The sequence below is a fragment of the Oncorhynchus nerka genome, linkage group LG23, assembly GCF_034236695.1.
Source record: "Oncorhynchus nerka isolate Pitt River linkage group LG23, Oner_Uvic_2.0, whole genome shotgun sequence".
NCBI lineage: Eukaryota > Metazoa > Chordata > Actinopteri > Salmoniformes > Salmonidae > Oncorhynchus > Oncorhynchus nerka.
Window position 1 is genome coordinate 44,572,064 of NC_088418.1, and position 23,445 is coordinate 44,595,508.

At 41.6% G+C, this 23,445-nt stretch overlaps 1 protein-coding gene across 1 annotated transcript in view; it reads right to left on the reverse strand.

The window, feature by feature from the left end:
- Positions 1-5,406, reverse strand: part of LOC115106896 (putative helicase mov-10-B.1) — a 36,157-nt gene extending 30,751 nt beyond the window's left edge. The window contains exon 1 of the mRNA XM_029630091.2: positions 5,150-5,406. Coding sequence (XP_029485951.2) covers positions 5,150-5,274 — 125 coding nt within the window. The 5' untranslated portion in view covers positions 5,275-5,406. The remainder of the gene's footprint in view (positions 1-5,149) is intronic.
- Positions 5,407-23,445: the final 18,039 nt, after the last annotated feature.

Here is a 23,445-nt window from a genome sequence, read left to right on the forward strand (position 1 = left end):
GGAATGTGTAGCATTGGTGAAAGTAGTGGTAGTGGCTTGCGAAAGTATTCACCCCCTTGGCATTTTTCCTATTTTGTTGCCATTACAACCTGGAATTGAAATAGATTTTTGGGGGGATTTGTATATTTTGATTACATAACATGCCTACAACTTTGAAGATACAAAATATTTTTTATTGTGAAACAAACAAGAAACAAGACAAAAAAGCTGAAATCTTGAGCGTGCATCTATTCACCCTCCCAAAGTCAATACTTTGTAGAGCCACCTTTTGCAGCAATTACAGCAGCAAGTCTCTTGGGGTGTCCTTATCAGCTTGGCACATCTAGCCACTGAGATTTCAAGGCAAAACTGCTCCAGTTCCTTCAAGTTGGATGGGTTACGCTGGTGGACAGCAATCTTTAAGTCATACCACAGATTCTTAATTGGATTGAGGTCTGGGCTTTGACTTGGACATTTAAATGTTTCCCCTTAAACCACTCGAGTGTTGCTTTAGCAGTATGCTTAGGGTCATTGTCCTGCTGGAAGGTGAACCTCCGTCCCAGTCTCAAATCTCTGGAAGACTGAAACAGGTATCCCTCAAGAATTTCCCTGTATTTAGCGCCATCCATCATTCCTTCAATTCTGACCAGTTTCCCAGTCCCTGCCGATGAAAAACATCCCCACAGCATGATGCTGCCACCACCATGCTTCACTGTGGATGGTGTTCTCAGGGTGATGAGAGGTGTTGGGTTTGCACCAGACATAGCATTTTCCTTGATGGCCAAAAAAAATATTTTTAGTACCTTCTTCCATATGTTTGGGGAGTCTCCCACATCCCTTTAAGCGAACACCAAATGTGTTAGCTTGTTTTTTTCTTTAAGCAATGGCTTTTTTTCTGGCCACTCTTCTGTAAAGCCCAGCTGTGTGGAGTGTACGGCTTAGAGTGGTTCTATGGACAGATACTCCAATCTCCGCTGTGAAGCTTTGCAGCTCCTTCGGGGTTATCTTTGGTCTCTTTGTTGCCTCTCTGATTAATGTCCTCCTTGCCTGGTCTGTGAGTTTTGGTGGGTGGCCCTCTCTTGACAGGTTTGTTGTGGTGCCATATTTTTTCCATTTTTTAATAATGGATTTAATGGTGCTCCGTGGGATGTTCAAAGTTTCTGATATTTTTTTTAGAACCCAACCTGATCTGTACTTCTCCAGAACTTTGTCCCTGACCTGTTTGGAGAGCTCCTTGGTCTTCATGGTGCCGCTTGCTTAGTGGTGTTGCAGACTCTGGGGCCTTTCAGAACAGGTGTATATATACTGAGATCATGTGGCACTTAAATAAAGTCCACCTGTGTGCAATCTAACTAATTATGTGACTTCTGAAGGTAATTTGTTATCAGATCTTATTTAGGGGCTTCATAGCAAAGGGGATGAATACATATGCATGTACCACTTTTCAATTTCTTCCCCCAAACAAGTCATCGTTTTGATTTCACATCACCAATTTGGACTATTTTGTGTATGTCCACTTCATGAAATCCAAATAAAAATAAATGTATATTACAGGTTGTAATGCAACAAAATAGGAAAAACGACAATAAGGATTAGCAACAACTGTGGAATTTGCGGTTAGCCTTCAGAATAAAAGTATATTATTGACAGAGATACAAATAGTGGAATTATTTACATTTACATTTAAGTCATTTAGCAGACGCTCTTATCCAGAGCGACTTACAAATTATGCCATAATTGAATAGATCATGCTACAACGAGGTTAGCATGTTATATAAAATCAACAAACGTCTATGTTATTTTGACAAAAATCTGTTGAAATCACACCCAATCGCAGAAAATACTTAGAATTGCATCGGGGGTCAAACTTATTTCACTGTACAGCCTTACCTATGAATTGTGGATCAATGACATGGGGTATCAGTCTACTCAGTGATACCCAGAGAACCTTAGCATCATAGCTCTGCGGGATTATGAAACCACTGTGAATTGAGCCACATGTATTGTACCAATCAACCAACAAGGTGTATTGAACACTACTCCTGAGGGAATGCAACGTGGATGTTTGGGAGTCTGAGAACTTTGGGAAAAAAGTACTTGGGTACTGAGTAGACTGATACCCCATTTCAGTGATCCCCAATCGAACCCCGTTCAACATTAACTAGTCTAAATATGGCATGATTCCACCAATTGTAACCTTCTGCGTCTCTTTCAACAAGGGACTTTTAATTTGAAGGCGAATCGCAAATTCCACTATTGTGGCTAACTTCACAACACACACACCGGTCGGATCAGGCCCCACTAGCCAAACGAAGCTAGGTGGCTGCTTATAACGTTAGCTTTGGGAAACAGGGTTAAGTAGCTGGATAGCTCGTTTTTTTTTCTTCGTGAACTGAAGTTCAATTCCAATAGGCGAACAACAAGTGGCTACCTAGTGAATACTTACTCACAAGGATTCCTAAATAATTGCTAAGAATATTGAAAATGACTGCAGTTTCTACTGGTAATTGTTTTCAGGCTGGTTGCAATTTGGTGCTAGCAACCCCAGAAGTTGCTAATAACGTCAAAGATATTTGCCTTTTTTTTTTTAAATCCGGTTTGTTTGGTGGCGGTTGGCTTGCACTTGCAAATGCAGCACACACAACAATCTATAATATAATTGTGTTATTTGACGTGTCGAATATTGTTGTATCTTTTTGACAAGCAAAGAACAAAACGGCGTTCCATAGTATGTTGTTGTTGTTGGGGTTTGTCGAAATATAACGTCGTGCTTGGATCAGCTGCATTTTACTTCAGGTAACATGATTGTGTTATTTGTCTAGCTAATCTACTAGCTAGCTATATATTTGTTCCACTCAGTGTCTGGAGGCCAAGCAATGGCTGTCTATGCCAAAAAGCTAACTTTGTGCAACAGGAAAAAAATCTGATTGTGACCCGTTGCATTAACATCTCTAGCTAGCCAGTAATATAAGGTAATTATCTAGCTACCGTTAGGTCGCAACTTTTGACTAGCAAATTATACTAGCTCGCTAACTTGAATAACTAATTCTGAGAGACACAATAGCTACAGCCATGCATTGTTGGTAAGTTACTGCTTGCCCAGTTAGCCCTGTAATGGACCCTAGGTAGCTAGCGAACGTTAGCTAAATAACTAAGGTGAGGACTAGCTACATTTTATAAGGCTTAACGTTAGATACTGTATCTAGCTAGCTAGCCTACCGAAATGCCAACCAATCATAAGCCTAATGTATGAAAGTGGCATGCATCTGTCTAGTATTATATTGATGAGGACGAATAACTTGGACGATTTGGCTTAGATAATTTATTAGGTACTGCCTAGGCTAGCAATTCATCTCGGGTGTTTGTGGGTTATAATCAAATTGAAATGTCCCATCAACATTGTGCTGATAAACAAATGACTGGAGAGTTGAATGTGTCCCCCCCAGACAATGATGCTTGATGGCAGACATTTTTCCTAGGGTGGACTACAGAGTCAGCTTGTGTTGTCAGGCCTGTCTATCCCTCTCTAGATGGACAATATGCTGGATAAAGATGTGGATGACTCCATAGAATGTAATACAACTTTTTATAATCCATTGGTGAGAATGGAAAATGTCTTCTCCCTTTCCCAACACAAACAAATACACACAAGTTGAGTCAACAGCAGGATGGAGGGGTGCTGCACTGCAGGGTGTTGGGAAAACCAGAAGGCACATTTCTGTTCTAATGTACAATAAAGTAATTGATCCCTCCATGTCATTGTCACAAGGTCTCCTTGCAATTATCTACACCCACAACACTGCTTCTAATGCACCAGTATTCCTTGAATTGTACTACACTGCCATTACTGAATGTATGGCTACTATTTAATTGTGCTAAAGTATCCTGTATGTTCAGAACAAACGTTAGGTTTTTACTATGCCCACTTAAATATGAGAAAGACTAATGTCGTTATTACATTGCCTACTTTGAGTATTGTGAATTACTTGTTTATTGTGAAAGATGAAGAATTCACATATGTTTACTTTGCCAACCAACGAGAGAGCGGAAACGAGATTACTAAAATGATCACTTTGAACTTGAGATGGGTTAAATTAAGTACTAACTGAAATCTGGAAACAGACAGGCCTGTAACATCTCACTTGTAGCCTAATATGAAATTAACTGCAGAATTAAGTATTTCTTGCAGTACAATGATGCACCAAATGTTATTTATTTTCTCTGTGGAAAAGGAGTGGAGAAATACAGTAAGTTTATTTATTTCCTCAAACAAATGCAAATATGGGTGTTATTGTGGTCGAACATTTACATAACAGCTCACTGTTTTAACCACGTAGAATATGCATCAATGACGAAGTTCATTCTCATCAGAAACATATTTTCGTTTTAACTGCTTTTAATCTCAACATGTTTGCAAGGGAAGAATATTTAGGATACACTGTTAAGCGCTATTGCGTTCTCCCCGGTGCCGTCGAGAGGATCAACTATGAAAGAGAAATTTACAGATGTCAGCTAGCTGGTTGCATTATTTCTGATGTATGCATTGTCATTATTTCTCTTCTAGTGCAAGTTGACAGAAGAGAGGCGTATGCTAGGCCTGCAGCTTATCTGACTAGACAAGTTGATTTAAATAGCCTAATACATTTCGGAAATTAATGTGGTTTAAGTGTCCCCCCCCCCCAACACCCCTGTGAAAAAAAAGTTGTCCCACCGTCTCTTCCTGTCATACAATGAGGCTAGTGTCCGATGCACAAGGCCCGTTGCTTCTCGCCACTATCCAGGCTAAGTAGCCACGTCCTCTGAAGTATCTGGTCTGCTAGTTCTGCATCTGACATCGCCATACACTAACTATAGGTTACATGTAACCCTGTTTTTACGTCTTTATAAGTAGACTTTGTTTACTTTTCTTCCTGTAACATGCACTTGACATGTTGAGTTATAGGGGGCTGCTAGCAGGATGTAGTGGGGCCGCGAGTTCAAAATTCGTGTATGGTTTACGTTCCAAAAAAGGTATTCTAGAAACAATAGCCAAACTAGGGCTTTACACTGATGGTGAACATTTCGAGAAATGTTGGGGGTTAAAATCTTACTATAAGTCACAGAAGGTACACAAAGGGAGTTGTCAACAAGTCTCCAAGTTTGAACAAATCATCGATGAAGATACGTTTACCTGTTTCGAAACTCTGAGTTGTAGATGTCTCGGAGGTCACTTTTAAGTTTGGTTGATGCTCGATTTGTTTCATTCAAGAATTCATAAAAATCCAGTCCAATTTGGCAACGCGTTCTTACATTCATGGTGATATCCGATTGTGAGCAGCTGGTGAAATAGGCTACTTTGAGAAAATATAGCTATTTGAGTTTCATTGTGTAGAAAACATAAGTGACCATGGAGCCACTGAGGAGGATCTGCGGAAATCCTGTCAGGCTGAAGAAACGAAACCGGACACGTCACTACTCGGAGGGGCGGGGAGTTTCCTATCAAACATATTTACAACTTTACAAGGTTACACCTAATTAGGGGAATAATAATATCATACTCTGCAAAAGTTCAAAATGAAGTGAAAAGACAAATAAATCACTATTTTAGGAAAAGCCCATAAACATATTTACAAGTTAAAGAACCAAAAATATCTGAACTTCAGCTGAAATATGATATTTTACTTTTGAAGAGAGCCAACAACTACAGGTTAAACTCTAATAATGCAAATAAACCTGGTAACCTCATTGTTCTAGCTGTGCTTCTGCCTTCTTGAACTCCAACAGCTCACTGCGCAATAGTGAGCAATAGTTTCTCCACCGTCTAGCTCGCTTTCGTTGTGGCTAGTTTGCGGCCCTGCAGCAGGTGTTATCAAAGAGGATGTTGTTGCTCATTTGTTAGCTTCTCCCTTTTCTATAATTTATCTTTCAAAAAGAAGTTAACTTTCAAATGATCATCACCTGGTGAGTGGAAGTTTTTTTTTTTTTATGGCAGTGTGCTTGCTGTTAGCAATCTCTTTGAAAATAACATACGTGTGAAACATTGTTGCATTTATAGTGGAACTGAATAACATTTTTAGCAACACGAAATCTTTGTCAAATCTGATCATATAACGTTACACCTCAGGAAGAATGATACGTTTTAGAGATTTTTCTAACAAGCGACCACATAGATACGGTCATTTTCACGTTTTCATAAATTGGAATGTTTGGGAATTACGTAGGCTTATATATTGTGTGAGTTCTAAACTGTTTTTGTTCACAAAATTTGCTAACATAATTAATGGTATACAAGGATGTACCCGTATTCCCTTGGGACGTTCATCGGGACCTCTTCATCTGCCCAAAGAGTATTTAACATCATACAACAGAATCTGTATGATTTTAAAGCTGGTTCTAAATTCAGGTAAAACTAAATGCATGTTATTTTAAAATGCCAGACGTGTTACTAATCATATCATTGCTACATTGGCTGGCCATACTATAGAGCATGTTTAAAGTGTACAAATATTTGGGTGTGTGGGTTGATGACAAGCTGAGCTTCACTGTGCATGTAGAGAACTTGATAAGGAAGCTCAAGCTGAGAATATGTTTTTATTACTGGCATAAGGCTTGTTTTTCTTTTGAGGCCCGGAAGGAGCTGGTACGATGTACATTTACTGGCGGTTTTAGATTTGAGTGATATATGCAGGCCTCAATCACTACCCTGAGAGCACTTGATTCAGTGTATCACGCAGCCCTCAGGTTCATTACAAATCAAAAACGTCTAACGAATCATTGTGATCTCTACAGCGCTGTTGGCTGGTCCTCATTGACCTTGCGTAGTCTTAAACACTGGTATACACTGATTTATAAGGCCATATTGGGTCAAATGCTATTTTATCTCTGTTCTTTTTTTAGTCAGGTCAGTAAACAAATATCAAATACGGTCCCATTCTCATTTGCTTCTAACAGTACCAAAAATTAGAACAGGTCATGGTAGAAATAGTTTTAGTTACTTAGCTCCGTGGTCCTGGAATTCTCTTCTGAACATTTTAAAATTTGATGATCTAGTTTGATTATCTTTTGGAAATTGTAGAAGAAAAAAAATCCCTCTTCAGAATTTCAGCTAGGCAGGCTAACGTTAGTTATCTAATTCATTTGCTAGCTATCATACAGTAGGCGTATGTTGATAATGATATATTTAATATAAGTATACATGCACTCATAATTGACTGTAGCCATATAAAGCACCCAACAAGGTACCGGTGGGTAAAAACACAGTGTTGACAACTCCTCTGTAATGTAATGTGGTGCGTGCTGGTGGCAGGGAAGTCAGGCGCAGGAGAATGAACTTGGTAAAAACGGAGCTGTTTAATAAACATCAAAACCTCCGAAAACTAAAGTATACAAAATAACAAATAGAGGGTGCAAAACCCGTCGCACACCAGAATTAACAATGAACACCTACATACAACAAACAATCTTCGACAAGGACATGAGGGGAAACAGGGTTAAATACACAACATGTAATTAATGGGATTGGAACCAGGTGTGATGGAACACAAGACAAAACCAATGGAAAATGAAAAATGGATCAATGATGGCTAGAAGGTCGGTGACGTCGACCGCCGAACAAGGAGAGGGACCGACTTCGGCGGAAGTCATGACATCATCAGTAAGGAAAGTAGCTATTGGCTGTCCTAGAAGTCGCTAAATGGCCATGTGCATGTAATTGTGATGGACGCTGTAGTAGAGAGGAATAACATCGTGGGAGAGACAAAAAGTGAGTAAAAAACACCCAAAATTAGTTTAGAACTACAAATGAACTTCTGTTGATTCTTGTTTTTTTTAATGTCACAATTCCAACCCTCCTCCTTTATCCGGGATTGGGACCGGCAAAAGTGACCCAAAAGAGACGCCCTGGCAGAGTTACTTCGTTTTTTATTTTATTTTAGCCTCCAGTATTTATGCTGCAGTAGTTTATGTGTCGGGGGGCTAGGGTCAGTTTGTTATATCTGGAGTACTTCTCCTGTCTTATCCGGTGTCCTGTGTGTATTTAAGTATTCTCTCTCTAATTCTCTCTTTCTTTCTCTCTCTCGGAGGACCTGAGCCCTAGGACCATGCCTCAGGACTACCTGGCATGAGGACTCCTTGCTGTCCCCAGTCCACCTGGCCGTGCTGCTGCTCCAGTATCAAATGTTATGCTTGCGGCTATGGAATCCTGACCTGTTCACCGGACGTGCTACCTGTCCTAGACATGCTGTTTTCAACACTCTAGAGACAGCAGGAGCGGTAGAGATACTCTTAATGATCGGCTATGAAAAGCCAACTGACATTTACTCCTGAGGTGCTGACTTGCTGCACCCTCGACAACTACTGTGATTATTATCATTTGACCATGCTGGTCGTTTATGAACATTTGAACATATTGGCCATGTTCTGTTATAATCTCCACCCGGCACAGCCAGAAGAGGACTGGCCACCCCTCATAGCCTGGTTCCTCTCTAGGTTTCTTCCTGGGTTTTGGCCTTTCTAGGGAGTTTTTCCCAGCCCCCATGCTTCTACACCTGCATTGCTTGCTGTTTGGGGTTTTAGGCTGGGTTTCTGTACAGCACTTTGAGATATCAGCAGATGTACAAAGGGCTATATAAATAGATTTGATTTATAGCTTTTGTTTTTTGTTTTCTTAATTTGGTTTGGTTTTTAGGAAGCATGCATGCTGACTGCAGGAATGTCTACCAGCGTTGTTAACCAGATAATTCTCTTGGTTATAATAACTCTCTTTCGTGTCATCTGAGATTCCCAAAGATTGGAAAGCAGCTGCGGTCATCCCCCTCTTCAAAGGGGGGGACACTCTTGACCCAAACTGTTACAGACCTATATCTATCCTACCATGCCTTTCTAAGGTCTTTGAAAGCCAAGTCAACAAACAGATTACCGACCATTTCGAATCTCACCATACCTTCTCTGCTATGCAATCTGGTTTCAGAGCTGGTCATGGGTGCACCTCAGCCACGCTCAAGGTCCTAAACGATATCTTAACCGCCATCGATAAGAAACATTACTGTGCCGCCGTATTCATTGATCTGGCCAAGGCTTTCGACTCTGTCAACCACCGCATCCTCATCGGCAGACTCGACAGCCTTGGTTTCTCAAATGATTGCCTCGCCTGGTTCACCAACTACTTCTCTGATAGAGTTCAGTGTGTCAAATCGGAGGGTCTGCTGTCCGGACCTCTGGCAGTCTCTATGGGGGTGCCACAGGGTTCAATTCTTGGACCGACTCTCTTCTCTGTATACATCAATGAGGTCGCTCTTGCTGCTGGTGAGTCTCTGATCCACCTCTACGCAGACGACACCATTCTGTATACTTCCGGCCCTTCTTTGGACACTGTGTTAACAACCCTCCAGGCAAGCTTCAATGCCATACAACTCTCCTTCCGTGGCCTCCAATTGCTCTTAAATACAAGTAAAACTAAATGCATGCTCTTCAACCGATCGCTACCTGCACCTACCCGCCTGTCCAACATCACTACTCTGGACGGCTCTGACTTAGAATACGTGGACAACTACAAATACTTAGGTGTCTGGTTAGACTGTAAACTCTCCTTCCAGACCCATATCAAACATCTCCAATCCAAAGTTAAATCTAGAATTGGCTTCCTATTTCGCAACAAAGCATCCTTCACTCATGCTGCCAAACATACCCTTGTAAAATTGACCATCCTACCAATCCTCGACTTTGGCGATGTCATTTACAAAATAGCCTCCAATACCCTACTCAACAAATTGGATGCAGTCTATCACAGTGCAATCCGTTTTGTCACCAAAGCCCCATATACTACCCACCATTGCGACCTGTACGCTCTCGTTGGCTGGCCCTCGCTTCATACTCGTCGCCAAACCCACTGGCTCCATGTCATCTACAAGACCCTGCTAGGTAAAGTCCCCCTTATCTCAGCTCGCTGGTCACCATAGCATCTCCACCTGTAGCACACGCTCCAGCAGGTATATCTCTCTAGTCACCCCCAAAACCAATTCTTTCTTTGGCCGCTCTCCTTCCAGTTCTCTGCTGCCAATGACTGGAACGAACTACAAAAATCTCTTAAATTGGAAACACTTATCTCCCTCACTAGCTTTAAGCACCAACTGTCAGAGCATCTTACAGATTACTGCACCTGTACATAGCCCACCTATAATTTAGCCCAAACAACTACCTCTTTCCCAACTGTATTTAATTTATTTATTTATTTTGCTCCTTTGCACCCCATTATTTTTATTTCTACTTTGCACATTCTTCCATTGCAAAACTACCATTCCAGTGTTTTACATGCTATATTGTATTTACTTTGCCACCATGGCCTTTTTTGCCTTTACCTCCCTTCTCACCTAATTTGCTCACATTGTATATAGACTTGTTTTTTTTTTACTGTATTATTGACTGTATGTTTGTTTTACTCCATGTGTAACTCTGTGTCGTTGTATGTGTCGAACTGCTTTGCTTTATCTTGGCCAGGTCGCAATTGTAAATGAGAACTTGTTCTCAACTTGCTTACCTGGTTAAATAAAGGTGAAATAAATAAATAAATAAAAATAATTTAATGATAATTTCTCTACTATAAGCCTCCTCCAACAGCATTTTAGAGAATTTGGCAGTACGTCCAACCTGCCTCACAACTGCAGACCACATGTATTGCGTCGTGTGGGCGAGCGGTGCACAAAGTGCCCCATGGTTGCGGTGGGGTTATGGTATGGGCAGGTATAAGTTTAGGGACAACGACCACAATTGCATTTTATCGATGGTAATTTGAATCCACAGAGATAGCGGCATGGAATCCTGAGGACCATTGTCGTGCAATTAATTTGCCGCCATTACCTAATGTTTCGGCATGATAATGCAGGGCTCCATGTCGCAAGGATCTGTACACAATTCCTGGAAACTGAAAATGTCCAAGTTCTTCCGTGGCCTTCATACTCAAACATGTCACCCATTAAGAATTTTTGGAATGCTCTGGATTTACATGTACGACAGCATATTCCAGTTCCCACCAATATCCAGCAACTTCGCACAGCCATTGAAGAGGAGTGGAACAACATTCTACAGGCCACAATCAACAGCCTGATCATCTCTATGCGAAGGAATCTTTCACACCAGATACTGACTGGTTTTCTGACCCACGCCCCTACCTTATTTTTCAGGTATCTGTGACCAAAATATGCACATATGTATTCCCAGTTATGTGAAACCCATAGATTTAAGGCCAATTCAGATTCAATTGACCGATTTTCTTTATTTGAACTGTAACTCAGTAAAATCTTAAATTGTTGCATGTTGCATTTATATTTTTGTTCAGTGTATTTCACGTACTTTGTGATTGTGTAGGCTAATCTGCATGTTTTCTCTATTGTACTACCAGTGAAGGCTCATCAGAGGAAGAGGACCATCATCCTCAGTGAATTTCATAAATACATTTTAAACATTTTTAGTGATCCTTTTTAGATATTAAATATAACCACGTCCCAAAATAATTGATTTAAAACACACTATTTTTCAAAGGTCTACAATAGCCTCCACAGCACTCTGTAGGGTAGCACCATGGTGTAGCCGGAAGACAGCTAACTTCCGTCCTCCTCTGGGTACAATGACTTCAATACAAAACCTAGGAGGCTCATGGTTCTCACCCCCTTCCGTAGACTTGCACAGTAATTATGACATCTTCCGGAGGACGTCCTCCAACGTATCAGAGCTCTTGCTGCATGAACTGACATGCTCTCCATCTAATCAAAGGATAAGAGAATGAGTTTAGTACTGAAAGCATAAGCTACAGCTAGCAAGCACTGCAGTGCATAAAATGTGGTGAGTAGTTGACTCAGAAAGACAATAGTTTTGAACAAATGTAATTTCTTACAAAATGAAGGAGAAGCAAGAGAAATAGATTTTTTTCCCCAGTTTCAGTTTCACTTAGCTAGCATATGCAGCTAGCTAGTTCAGCTACTGAAACTCCCTGCTCAAACAGAGGGATGCTATGTTAGCTAGCTGGCTATGACTATCGAACACAACACTGGAGCTCTTCCAAGTCAAGGTAAGCTTCTGGTTCTACTAATTTATTGCCACCGGGGCCCGCCGGTGTAACTGTTTACAGACTGTACAAAACATGCATAAACATACTTGAATAGAAACTCTCGTTTGCAACTGTTGGACTAAAGATTACACCCTGTATCAGGTGCCTGTCACCTCTAAATTTGTCTCTCGAGCGGTGTGCACCTACATTGTAAACTTTCATTCATAGGCTAGGTTGTAGCAACCTCATGATGGGTATAGTGAAAATGTTTATCATGTAGTAAGCCTAAACCTATCGATGTTACATTGAACTATGTGAATGGAATATGAATGAGAGTCATCCAATATGCTGTAATAGAAATAAGGCCATGCTCATGAAAACAAAATTGTTTTCCCTCATCTTAAATGGCACTGACCACCACTGTGTACTACATAATGAGTTGCATACCTCCACTACACTACTTTGATATGCATCAGTAGAGATTAAGTAGTGAGTATACACAATGCCCACTGGGTATAGGGTTTATACCTGCGTATACCCTCCTCTACACCACTGGTGCTTCTGTGTTTTACAGAAAGTGCACTCTCCTAAATGAGTGCGCTCGTATTTCAGTTGCTTTCCTTTCATATTCACAAACCTGTCACACACTGAAGGCCTGCAGGTTCACCACTGCACAAACATATCTATTATCGACAAGGCTGTTAAGATATTAATGTTTCAAGAAAGGAGTGCATAGTGCATTCTGAAAGTATTCAGACCCCTTGACCCTTTCCATATTTTGTTACGGCCTTGTTCTAAAATTGATTAAATAGTCCCCCCCCCCCCCCCTCAATCTACACACTACCGCCATAATGACAATGCAAAAACAGGTTTAGAAATTTTAGGACATTTATTAAAAAACAAACTGAAATATCACATTTACATAAGAATTCAGACCCTTTACTCAGTACTTTGTTGAAGCACCTTTGGCAGCGATTACAGTCTTGAGTTTTCTTGGGTATAATGCTACAAGCTTGGCACACCTGTATTTGGGGAGTTTCTCTCATTCTTCTCTGCAGATCTTCTTAAGCTCTGTCAGGTTGGATGGAGAGCGTCGCTGCACAGCTATTTTCAGGTCTCTCCAGAGATGTTTGATCGGGTTCAAGTCCGGGCTCTGGCTGGGCCACTCAAGGACATTCATAGAATTGTCCCGAAGGCACTCCTGCGTTGTCTTGGCTGTGAGCTTAGGGTCGTTGTCCTGTTGGAAGGTGGACCTTTGCCTCAGTCTGAGGTCCTCCTCTGGAGGAGGTTTTTGTCAAGGATCTCTCTGTACTCTGCACCGGTCATCTTTGACTCGATCCTCACTAGTCTCCCAGTCCTTGCCACTGAATAACATCCCCACAGCATGATGCCTGCCACCACCATGCTTCATTGTAGGGTGGTGACAGGTTTCCTGGCATTCAGGCTGAAGAGTTCAATCTTCTTTCATCCCCAGCCTGTTTGCACTGGCAATTTACCTGCTTGCTGACAAAAATGATACAGAACCATAACTTAACGGGTATTGGTAAACATGAATACAAATTAAACCTATTTGCCAACGATCTCCTGATATACCTGGCTAATATTGAAAACTCAATGCCCCCGTTGTTAAAAATATTTTCGGAATACTCTAAAACCTCAGAATATAAAATTAAGGTGGAAAATAATAATAACTCATGATGTACAGCAATACTTTAAATTACGACTAAAGACTTAAAATAGTCCAAACGCACGCACAGTGAAGGCGCAACAGAGCCTCTTCCTTCTCAGGAGGTTGAACAAATTTGACATGGGCCCTCAAATCCTCAAGGTTCTACAGCTGTACCATTGAGAGCATCTTGAGTGGCTGCATCACTGATTGGTACGGCAATAGCACTGCACTTGATCACATGTCGCTACAGAGGGTTGTGCGGACAGCCCAGTACATCATTGGGCCCGAGCTCACTTCCGTCAAGGACCTCTTTATCAGGCGGTGTGAAAGGAAGGCCCAGAAAATCGTTAGACTCCAACCACCCAAGCCATAGACTATTCTCTCTGCTGCCGCACACTAAGAGGTACTTGTGCATCAAGTCTTACACCAACAGGCTCTTGAATAGCTTCTATCCTCAAGCAAAACGACAGATGAATAGCTACACAGACTATCGGAGTTATCCTTGTGTATTTATTGACCTTTTTTATATATATTTTTTGCACTGTCTATGCTCACTCACAGGGCCATACACACATACTCACTCCAACACATACACACATACACAAATTCACTCATAGGCGATCGAATAAACCCCCACTTCCCTCCATTCTTCTAGCAAACATGCAATCTTTGGAGAATAAAATCGACGAGCTACACGGAAGATTGAACTACCAATGGGACATTCAAAACTATGACATCTTATGCTTCACGGAGTCGTAGCTGAACGACGACACTATCAACATACAGCTGGCTGGTTACACGCTGTACCGGCAGGATAGAACAGCGGCGTCTGGTAAGACAAGGGGCAGCGGACTATGAATTTTTGTAAATAACAGCTGGCGCATGATATTTAAGGAAGTCTCGAGCAATATCTCACCTGAGGTAGAGTATCTCATGATAAGCTGTAGACCACACTACCTACCTAGAGTTTCCATCTGTATTTTTCGAAGCTGTTTACATAGTGCCAGCCTCTGACTGTGGTGGTAAGACAGCATTGAATGAGCCATAAGCAAACAAGAAAATGCTCACCCAGAGGCTGCGCTCCTAGTAGCCGGGGACTTTAATGCAGGGGAACTTAAATCTGTTTTAACATTTCTATCAGCATGTTAAATGTGCAACCAGAGGGGGAAAAACTCTGGACCACCTATACTCCACACAGAGACTGACCATAATTATATCCTCCTGATTCCTGCTTACAAGTAAAAATGAAAGGAGGAAGCATCAGTGACTAGATCAATAAAAAAGTGGGTAGATGAAGCAGATGATAAGCTACAGGACTGTTTTGCTAGCACAGATGGAATATGTTCCGAGATTCCTCCGATGGCATTGAGGAGTACACCACATCAGTCATTGTCTTCATCGATGATGTCGTCCCCACAGTGACTGTACGTACAGTACATACCCCAACCAGAAGCCATGGAATACAGACAGCATCCGCACTGAGCTAAAGGCTAGAGCTGCCGCTTTCAAGGAGCGGGACTCTAATCCGGAAGCTTATAAGAAATAGCGCTATGCCCTCAGACCAAACATCAAACAGGCAAAGCGTCAATACAGAACTAAGATCGAATCGTACTACACCGGCTCTGATGCTCGTCGGCTGTGGCAGGGCTTGCAAACCATTACATTTACAGGGAAGCACAGCCGAGAGCTGCCCAGTGACACGAGCCTACCAGACGAGCTGAACTACTTCTATACTCGTTTCGAGGCAAGTAACACTGAAACATGCATGAGAGCACCAGCTGTTCCGGAAGACCGTGTGATCACGCTCTCCAAAGCCAATGTGAGTAAGACCTTTAAACAGGTCAACATTCACAAGGCTACAGGACCAGATGGATTACCAGGATGTGTACTGAGAGCATGCGCTGACCAACTGGCAAGTGTCTTCACTGACATTTTCAACCTCTGCGAGTCTATAATACCAACATGTTTTACGCAGACCACCATTGTGCCTGTGCCCAAGAACACTAAGGTAACCTGCCTAAATGACTACCGACCCGTAGCACTCATATCTGTAACCCTAGACACTCCAATTTGCATACCGCACCAACAGATCCACAGATGATGCAATCTCTAGTGCACTCCACACTGCCATTTCCCACCTGGACAAAAGGAACACCTATTTGAGAATGCTATTAATTGACCACAGCTCAGCTTTCAACTCCATAGTGCCCTCAAAGCTCATCACTAAGCTAAGGACCATGGGACTAAACACCTCCCTCTGCAACTGGATCCTTGACTTCTTGACGGGCCACCTTCAGGTAGTGAGGGTAGGTAACAACACATCCGCCACGCTGATCCTCAAGACGGGGGGCCTCTCGAGGTGCGTGCTCAGTCCCCTCCTGTACTCCCCATTCTTTCATGACTGCACAGCCAGATACAACTCCAACACTCTCATTCAATTCGCCGATGACAAAACAGTGGTAGGCCTGATCACCGACAACAATGAGACAGCCTATAGGGAGGAGGTCAGACACCTGGCCATGTGGTGCCAGGACAACAACCTCTCCCTCAACATGATCAAGATAAAGGAGATTTTGGACAACAGGAAAAAGAGGACAGAACACGCCCCCATTCTCATCGAAGGGGCTACAGTGGAGCAGGTTGAGAACTTCAAATTCCTTGGTGTCCACATCACCAACAAACTAACATGGTCCAAGCACACCAAGACAGCCGTGAAGAGGGCACAAGAAAACCTATTCCCCCTCAGGAGACTGAAAATATTTGGCATGGGTCCTCAGATCCTCAAAAGGTTCTACAGCTGCACCGTCGAGGGCATCCTGACGGGTTGCATCACTGTCTGGTGTCGTGTCTTTGGCATCATTAAGGTGAAGACTGTTATTTTATCCAATTCTCTAATTATTATTACGTGATTAAACTAATCATGTAAATGTAATTAACTAGGAAGTCGAGGCACCAAGGAATCTTCAGATTGAAGTTATAATTTTCCTACTATAACTAACTTATTATTTACCTCGCGTTAGTCTCATTCCAACCATCCTAAATGGTTGGTTATCTGCATGAACCCAGCCTTCACTATGAATCATCCATACATCAATTGTCTTAATCATTTATTTACTAACTAAATAATCACAGAAATGCATAAACTAACAACAATGTAGATATGGTTACAAGAAAATTATAGGGGATGTACCCTAGTGGGCTAAACCGATATGGCGGCTTGGTAGACAAAGGGACTGAGAAGGGCGCGAAAGACAAAAGACTACACAGTTGACAATTATTATAATTTAAATGCTAATCCCTTTGCACATTAACGCTCACTCATTCGGGAATAACTGCAATCAATACATATATTTTCGCTCAGTGTTTCATCGTGATCTGTTGGAATTTGTCCTTTTCTGTTGGAAAGTTCATCCGAGATTCTTTGGTTCGAATGGATACTTCAGAGTAACACTCATAAATGTTCTTATAGAATAGATGTTTCAGCGTGGTTTGGTTAGGAATTCAACAACCGAGGAATGCATGGTCTCTACTCAAACTTAGCCCTCTCGGAAATCGAGGTACGCTTGGTCTGGAGGGGGCTTCTCCAGGTGGGGGTTATATTCGGAACAGCAGAAAAGGCTGTCCCATGACACCAGATCAATGTCTGTGCTCATGGGGCGGGCCAATGACTTAGTTAACTTGGAGAATTGGATTCTCTTTCAATAAACAGTTTAAAAGCACATTACATAATTTCACAAATAGTTTAATCTTTACTAATTTATTTTATACAATAATTAGATGCAAATCTCATAACAGAGACTCTTGTACAAACAGCGTTATGGTAATGTCTCTGTTGTCTCTCATGAGGTCACAAATATTAAACAAAATGGACCGGTCGTAGCTGGCTTCTCCACCGACCGTTTACACATTCTCCAAAACATGGATATTGTTCAGTTCTCAAGTTCTGTGAGGTAGAAGAAGTTCCTTTGTTCTGTGAACCCTCTCTATACCGCATGGCCGAGAGAGACTCCTCCAGGAATTTACGACCTGAGAACAGAACCTGGGTTTAAGAGTGAGAAAGAGGGGGAAGGCATTCGCTATACCCAAAGAGGGCCACATCAAGATACTGGTATGGCAACTGCTCGGCCTCCGACTGCAAGGCACTACAGAGGGTAGTGCGAACGGCCCAGTACATCACTGGGGCCAAGCTTCCTGCCAACCAAAACCTCTATACCAGGCGGTGTCAGAGGAAGCCTCTAAAATTGTCAAAGACTCCAGCCACCCTAGTCATAGACTTCTCTCTGCTACCGCACGGCAAGCGGTACCAGAGCGCCAAGTCTACTAGGTCCAAGAGGCTTCTAAACAGCTTCTATCCCCAAGCCATAAGATTCCTGAACATCAAATCAAAAGACTACCCATGCTATTTGCATTGCCCCCCTCTTTACACTGCTTCTACTCTGTTGTCATCTATGTATAGTCACTTCAATTACTCTACTTACATGTACATACTAATTTACCTCAACTACCCCCACGCATTGACTCTGTACCGGTACCCCCCTGTATATAATCTGTCTTTTGTTGTTTTACTGCTGCTTTTTAATTGCATGTTACTTTTAGCTCTTATTCATGTCCGTATTTTTTAAACTGCATTGTTGGTTGGGGCCTTGTAAGTAAGCATTTCATTACCTGTTGTATTCGGCGCATGAGACGAATAGAATTTGATTTTCCTCACTCACACAATTTTCACATTTGTACGGACTTTTTTTTAAAATGGCCTGTATATAGGATGCTTGCTTGCTCTATTGTGTTCATATTTTTTCTTCTTACGTTATCGATTTTTAAATGGTTGGGTTTTGAGTTTGCAAGAAATACTTTTTGCATGTGACATTAAAACAATATGTAATATTTAAGTGACAAAACATTACTCAACAACCTGAAATCAGATCTTATGATCTTAATATCTCGCCGTAAATCTTCCAGATAGATTAAACCTCTTAGAATGACTCCCAAAGCATTTATATTTATTTTCACTAATACCAATTACCCCACCGAAGACTTTCTTTTAAAAAAGTATACTCTGCCATAACAAACTTCATATGGGCAAATGGAACTCATAGATTTAGGGACATGTAAAACTTTCCTATTTATTCTAAGAGTGGTTTTAACCTTCCAGGTGTAGAAATGTATCAACTCGCCACCTAAGGCTTTTACTTGCAACATATTGTTAAATTCAGTAAAGAGGAACAATAGGTACATATTGAAGATGCTTCGTTTTTTTTTTTTTTCCAAAAGAGAATTAAGAACGTTAACGACTTCATAGTTAAGAACACTATAACATGGAAGAAAATGAAAGAGATTTTTACAAGACTCTTCCCTGAGCTGGCCGCTCGGCCAAACTGAGCAATCGGGGGAGAAGGGCCTTGGTCAGGAAGGTGACCAAGAACCCGATGAGCACTCTGACAGAGCTCCAGAGTTCCTCTGTGGCGATGGGAGAACCTTCCAGCAGGACAACAGTTTCTGCAGCACCACCAATCAGGCCTTTATGGTAGTGGCAAGACTGAAGCCACTTCTCAGTTAAAGGTACATAATATTATATAGCGTTCCACTCCCTAACGTAAAAGGCACGCTTGACACTATTTTCAAGTAGATGATTACAAAGGGAGATGCACCACACACATGCAGTGTATGTGCAGCAGGACTCAGTAGACAAACGATTTGGACCAGCAGTCCAGATATTCCTGTACATTTGTAAGGTCAAAACTGTAATGCGAAACCCTGTATCCTCATCTCGCTTTATTGATCTTCCAGCTGTTGGCAATGAGAGGTTGACCTACAGATTGAGCTCCGTAATCTGTCATTCAGGGATATACGCCCATAAAACGACACTACTAGTCACAGTTTATATTTGACTCTCTTAAGATCAAGGCTAATGACCATCAAATCTCTATAGAATCTAAAATGTTAAGGACATAGCAGGAGTTATATATTTTTATGAATTATTTAACGAGGGCCCTCACAAACTCTCATATCAGTGACCAAGTACAGTCTTGTGAGTCAGATTTCAGATATTGATGTTATTACAACATATAACTATTTCCCCAATCGTCTTTAGGGTAAAGCCTTAACTGTTTTGACATTTCTGAAGAAAATGTCTGCTTTCAAAGATTGATTAAAGCAAACCGTATGAGTCCAAATCAGTAATTCAGCAGTCATTTCACAGTTGGATGCAGGGAAAGCAAAACAGACTACACAACCATTGCTTCAACGAAGGATTCAAACAGCGATCTGTGTTACATTTGATAATATAAGGAAATGCTACCTGCAAATTTCTTAGCCAATGATCTCCTCCACATTTACACTTTATGCTCTGAAAATTGCAGTCCGTGCAAGAAAGCCATGTATAGCCGTTGTAAAAAATAAAGTTGAACCAAGTCATATTTCATCAAATAATTCCTTTCACTGCAAGCATCCCAAGAAACCAAGATTTACACTACTGTTCAAAAGTTTGGAGTCACTTAGAAATGTCCTTGTTTTTGAAAGAAAAGCTATTTAAAAAAAGTACATTAAAATAACATCATTGATCAGAAATACAGTGTAGACATTGTTAATGTTGTAAATTTAATGAGTTTTTATTTTTTATTTCACCTTTTATTTAACCAGGTAGGCTAGTTGAGAAAAGGTTCTCATTTACAACTGCAACCTGGCCAAGATAAAGCAAAGCAGTGCGACACAAACAACGACACAGAGTTACACATGGAATAAAAAAACACAGTCAATAATACAATAGCCTAAATACAGTGTGTGCAAATGAGGTAGGATAAGGGAGGTAAGGCAATAAATAGGCCATAGTGGCAAAATAATTACAATATAGCAATTACACACTGGAGTGATAGATGTGCAGAAGATGAATGTAAAGTAGATATGCTGGAGTGCGAAGGAGCTAAATAAATAACAGTATGGGGATGAAGTAGTTGGATGGGCTATTTACAGATGGGCTATGTACAGGTGCACTGATCTGTGAGCTGCTCTGACAGCTGGTGCTTAATGTTAGTGAAGGAGATATGAGTCTCCAGCTTCAGTGATTTTTTTTTGTTGTCGTTGCAGTTTGTTCCAGTCATTCGCCGCAGAGAACTGGAAGGAGAGGCGGCCAAATGAAGAATTGGCTTTGGGGGTGACCAGTGAAATATACCTGCTGGAGTGCGTGCTGCTATGGTAACCAGTAAGCTGAGATAAGGCGGGGCTTTACCTAGCAAAGACTTATAGATGACCTGGTGCCAGTGGGTTTGGCAACGAATATGAAGCGAGGGCCAGCCAACGAGAGCATACAGGTCGCAGTGGTGGGTAGTATATGGGGCTTTGGTGACAACGGATGGTACTGTGATAGACTGCATCCAATTTGCTGAGTAGAGTGTTTGAGGCTATTTTGTAAATGACATTGCCGAAGTCAAGGACCGGTAGGATAGTCAGTTTTACGAGGGTATGTTTGGCAACATGAGTGAAGGATGCTATGTTGCGAAATAGGAAGCCGATTCAATTTTGGATTGGAGATGCTTAATGTGAGTCTGGAAGGAGAGTTAAGAGTCTAAGCAGACACCTAGAACATGTGGACAACTACAAATACATAATTCAGAACCGTCCAGAGTAGTGATGCTGGACGGGCGGGCAGCTACGGGCAGCGATCGGTTGAAGAGCATGCATTTAGTTTTACTTGCATTTAAGAGCAGTTGAAGGCCACGGAAGGAGAGTTGTATGGCATTAAAGCTCTTCTGGAGGTCAGTTAACACCGTGTCCAAAGAAGGGCCAGAAGTATACAGAATGGTGTCGTCTGCGTAGAGGAGGATCACCAGCAGCAAGAGCGACATCATTGATGTATACAGAGAAAAGAGTCGGCCCGAGAATTTAACCATGTGGCACCCCCATAGACTGCCAGAGGTACGAACATCAGGCCCTCTGATTTGAGACACTGAACTCTGTCTGAGAAGTAGTTGGTGAACCAGGCGAGGCAGTCATTTGAGAAACCAAGGCTATTGAGTCTGCCGATAAGAATGTGGTGATTGACAGAGTCGAAAGCCTTGGCCAGGTCGATGAATACAGCTGCACAGTATTGTCTCTTATCGATGGCGGTTATTATGATATTGTTTAGGACATTGAGCGTGGCTGAGGTGCACCCATATGACCCGTCCGGAAACCAGATTGCATAGCGGAGAATGTACGGTGGGATTCGAAATGGTCGGTGATCTGTTTAACTTGGCTTTCGAAGACCTTAGAAAGACAGGGTAGGATAGATATAGGTCTGTAGCAGTTTGGGTCTAGAGTGTCACCCCCTTTGAAGAGGGGGATGACCGCGGCAGCTTTCCAATCTTTGGGGATCTCAGACGATACGAAAGAGAGGTTGAACAGGCTAGTAATAGGGGTTGCAACAATTTCAGCTGATAATTTTAGATTGAGGGTCCAGATTGTCTATCCCTGCTGATTTGTAGGGGTCCAAATTTTGCCGCTCTTTCAGAACATCAGCTATCTGGATTTGGGTGAAGGAGAAATGGGGGAGGCTTGGGCAAGTTGCTGTAGGGGGTAAAGGGCTGTTGACCAGGGTAGGGGTGGCCAGGTAGAAAGCATGGCCAGCCGTAGAAAAATGCTTATTGAATGAAATTCTCAATTATTGTGGATTTATCTGTGGTGACTGTGTTTCCTAGCCTCAGTGCAGTGGGCAGCTGGGAGGAGGTGCTCTTGTTCTCCATGGACTTTAGTGTCCCAGAACTGTTTGGAGTTTGCAAATTTCTGTTAGGAAAGCGAAGGCTAGATATTTCAAACTGCCTGTGTATATTGGTTCCTAACTCAAACTCAAAAGTTGCATATCGCGGGGGCTATTCGATGCTAATGCTGTACGCCACAGGATGTTTTTGTGCTGGTCAAGGGCAGTCAGGTCTGGAGTGAACCAAGGACTATATCTGTTCCTGGTTCTACATTTTTTGAATGGGGCATGCTTATTTAAGATGGTGAGGAAAGCACTTTTAAAGAATAACCAGGCATCTTCTACTGACAGAATGAGGTCAATATCCTTGTAAATGACTATTGTAGCTGGAAATGGCAGATTTTTTAATGGAATATCTTTGTAGGCGTACAGAGGCTCATTATCAGCAACCATCACTTCTGTGTTCCAATGGCAAGTTGTGTTAGCTAATCCAAGTTTATAATTTTAAAAGGCTAAACTGTGGTGCTGATTGAAGGGGTACGGGACTATAAAAAGTTTGGGAACAACTGCTCTAATGCAATCTTATTAGAGGGCAATGAGAATACGCCTTGTCACAATCCCATGCCAGAGTATGTTTTGTATCAGTTATCCGAGATACATTTTCAACTCTACAGAAAATGCCTTTGCTGACCTTGATAGATAATATATTATTATTATATTATATATTTTCCAATCTGGTCTCTGTTATTGGTTTTGGAAACGTGTTTAATAGGACTGCTAACAGCGATAGGAAAGCAACACACAGAGGCCTGTAACTTGTGAATAATGTTCTCCATTGTTCTTCTGAAAGCTGGTATGTGTACTGTTAGCCTTGTAGCCTTGTTGTCTCATGTGATACATTTTACAAAAAGAAAAAAAAGTGCCTTTGCTGACCTTGATAATCATGACAATATACGTTGTAAATAATCTTGTCTTTGTTGTTTCTTATTTTTAATTAGGCAGTAGGCCTTTACTGTGTACTGCAACCCTTGATAGATAAGAAACACATATCGGCCTAGAACTTGTAAATCATTTTCTCAATTTCTGTTCAGAAAGTATGATTATACT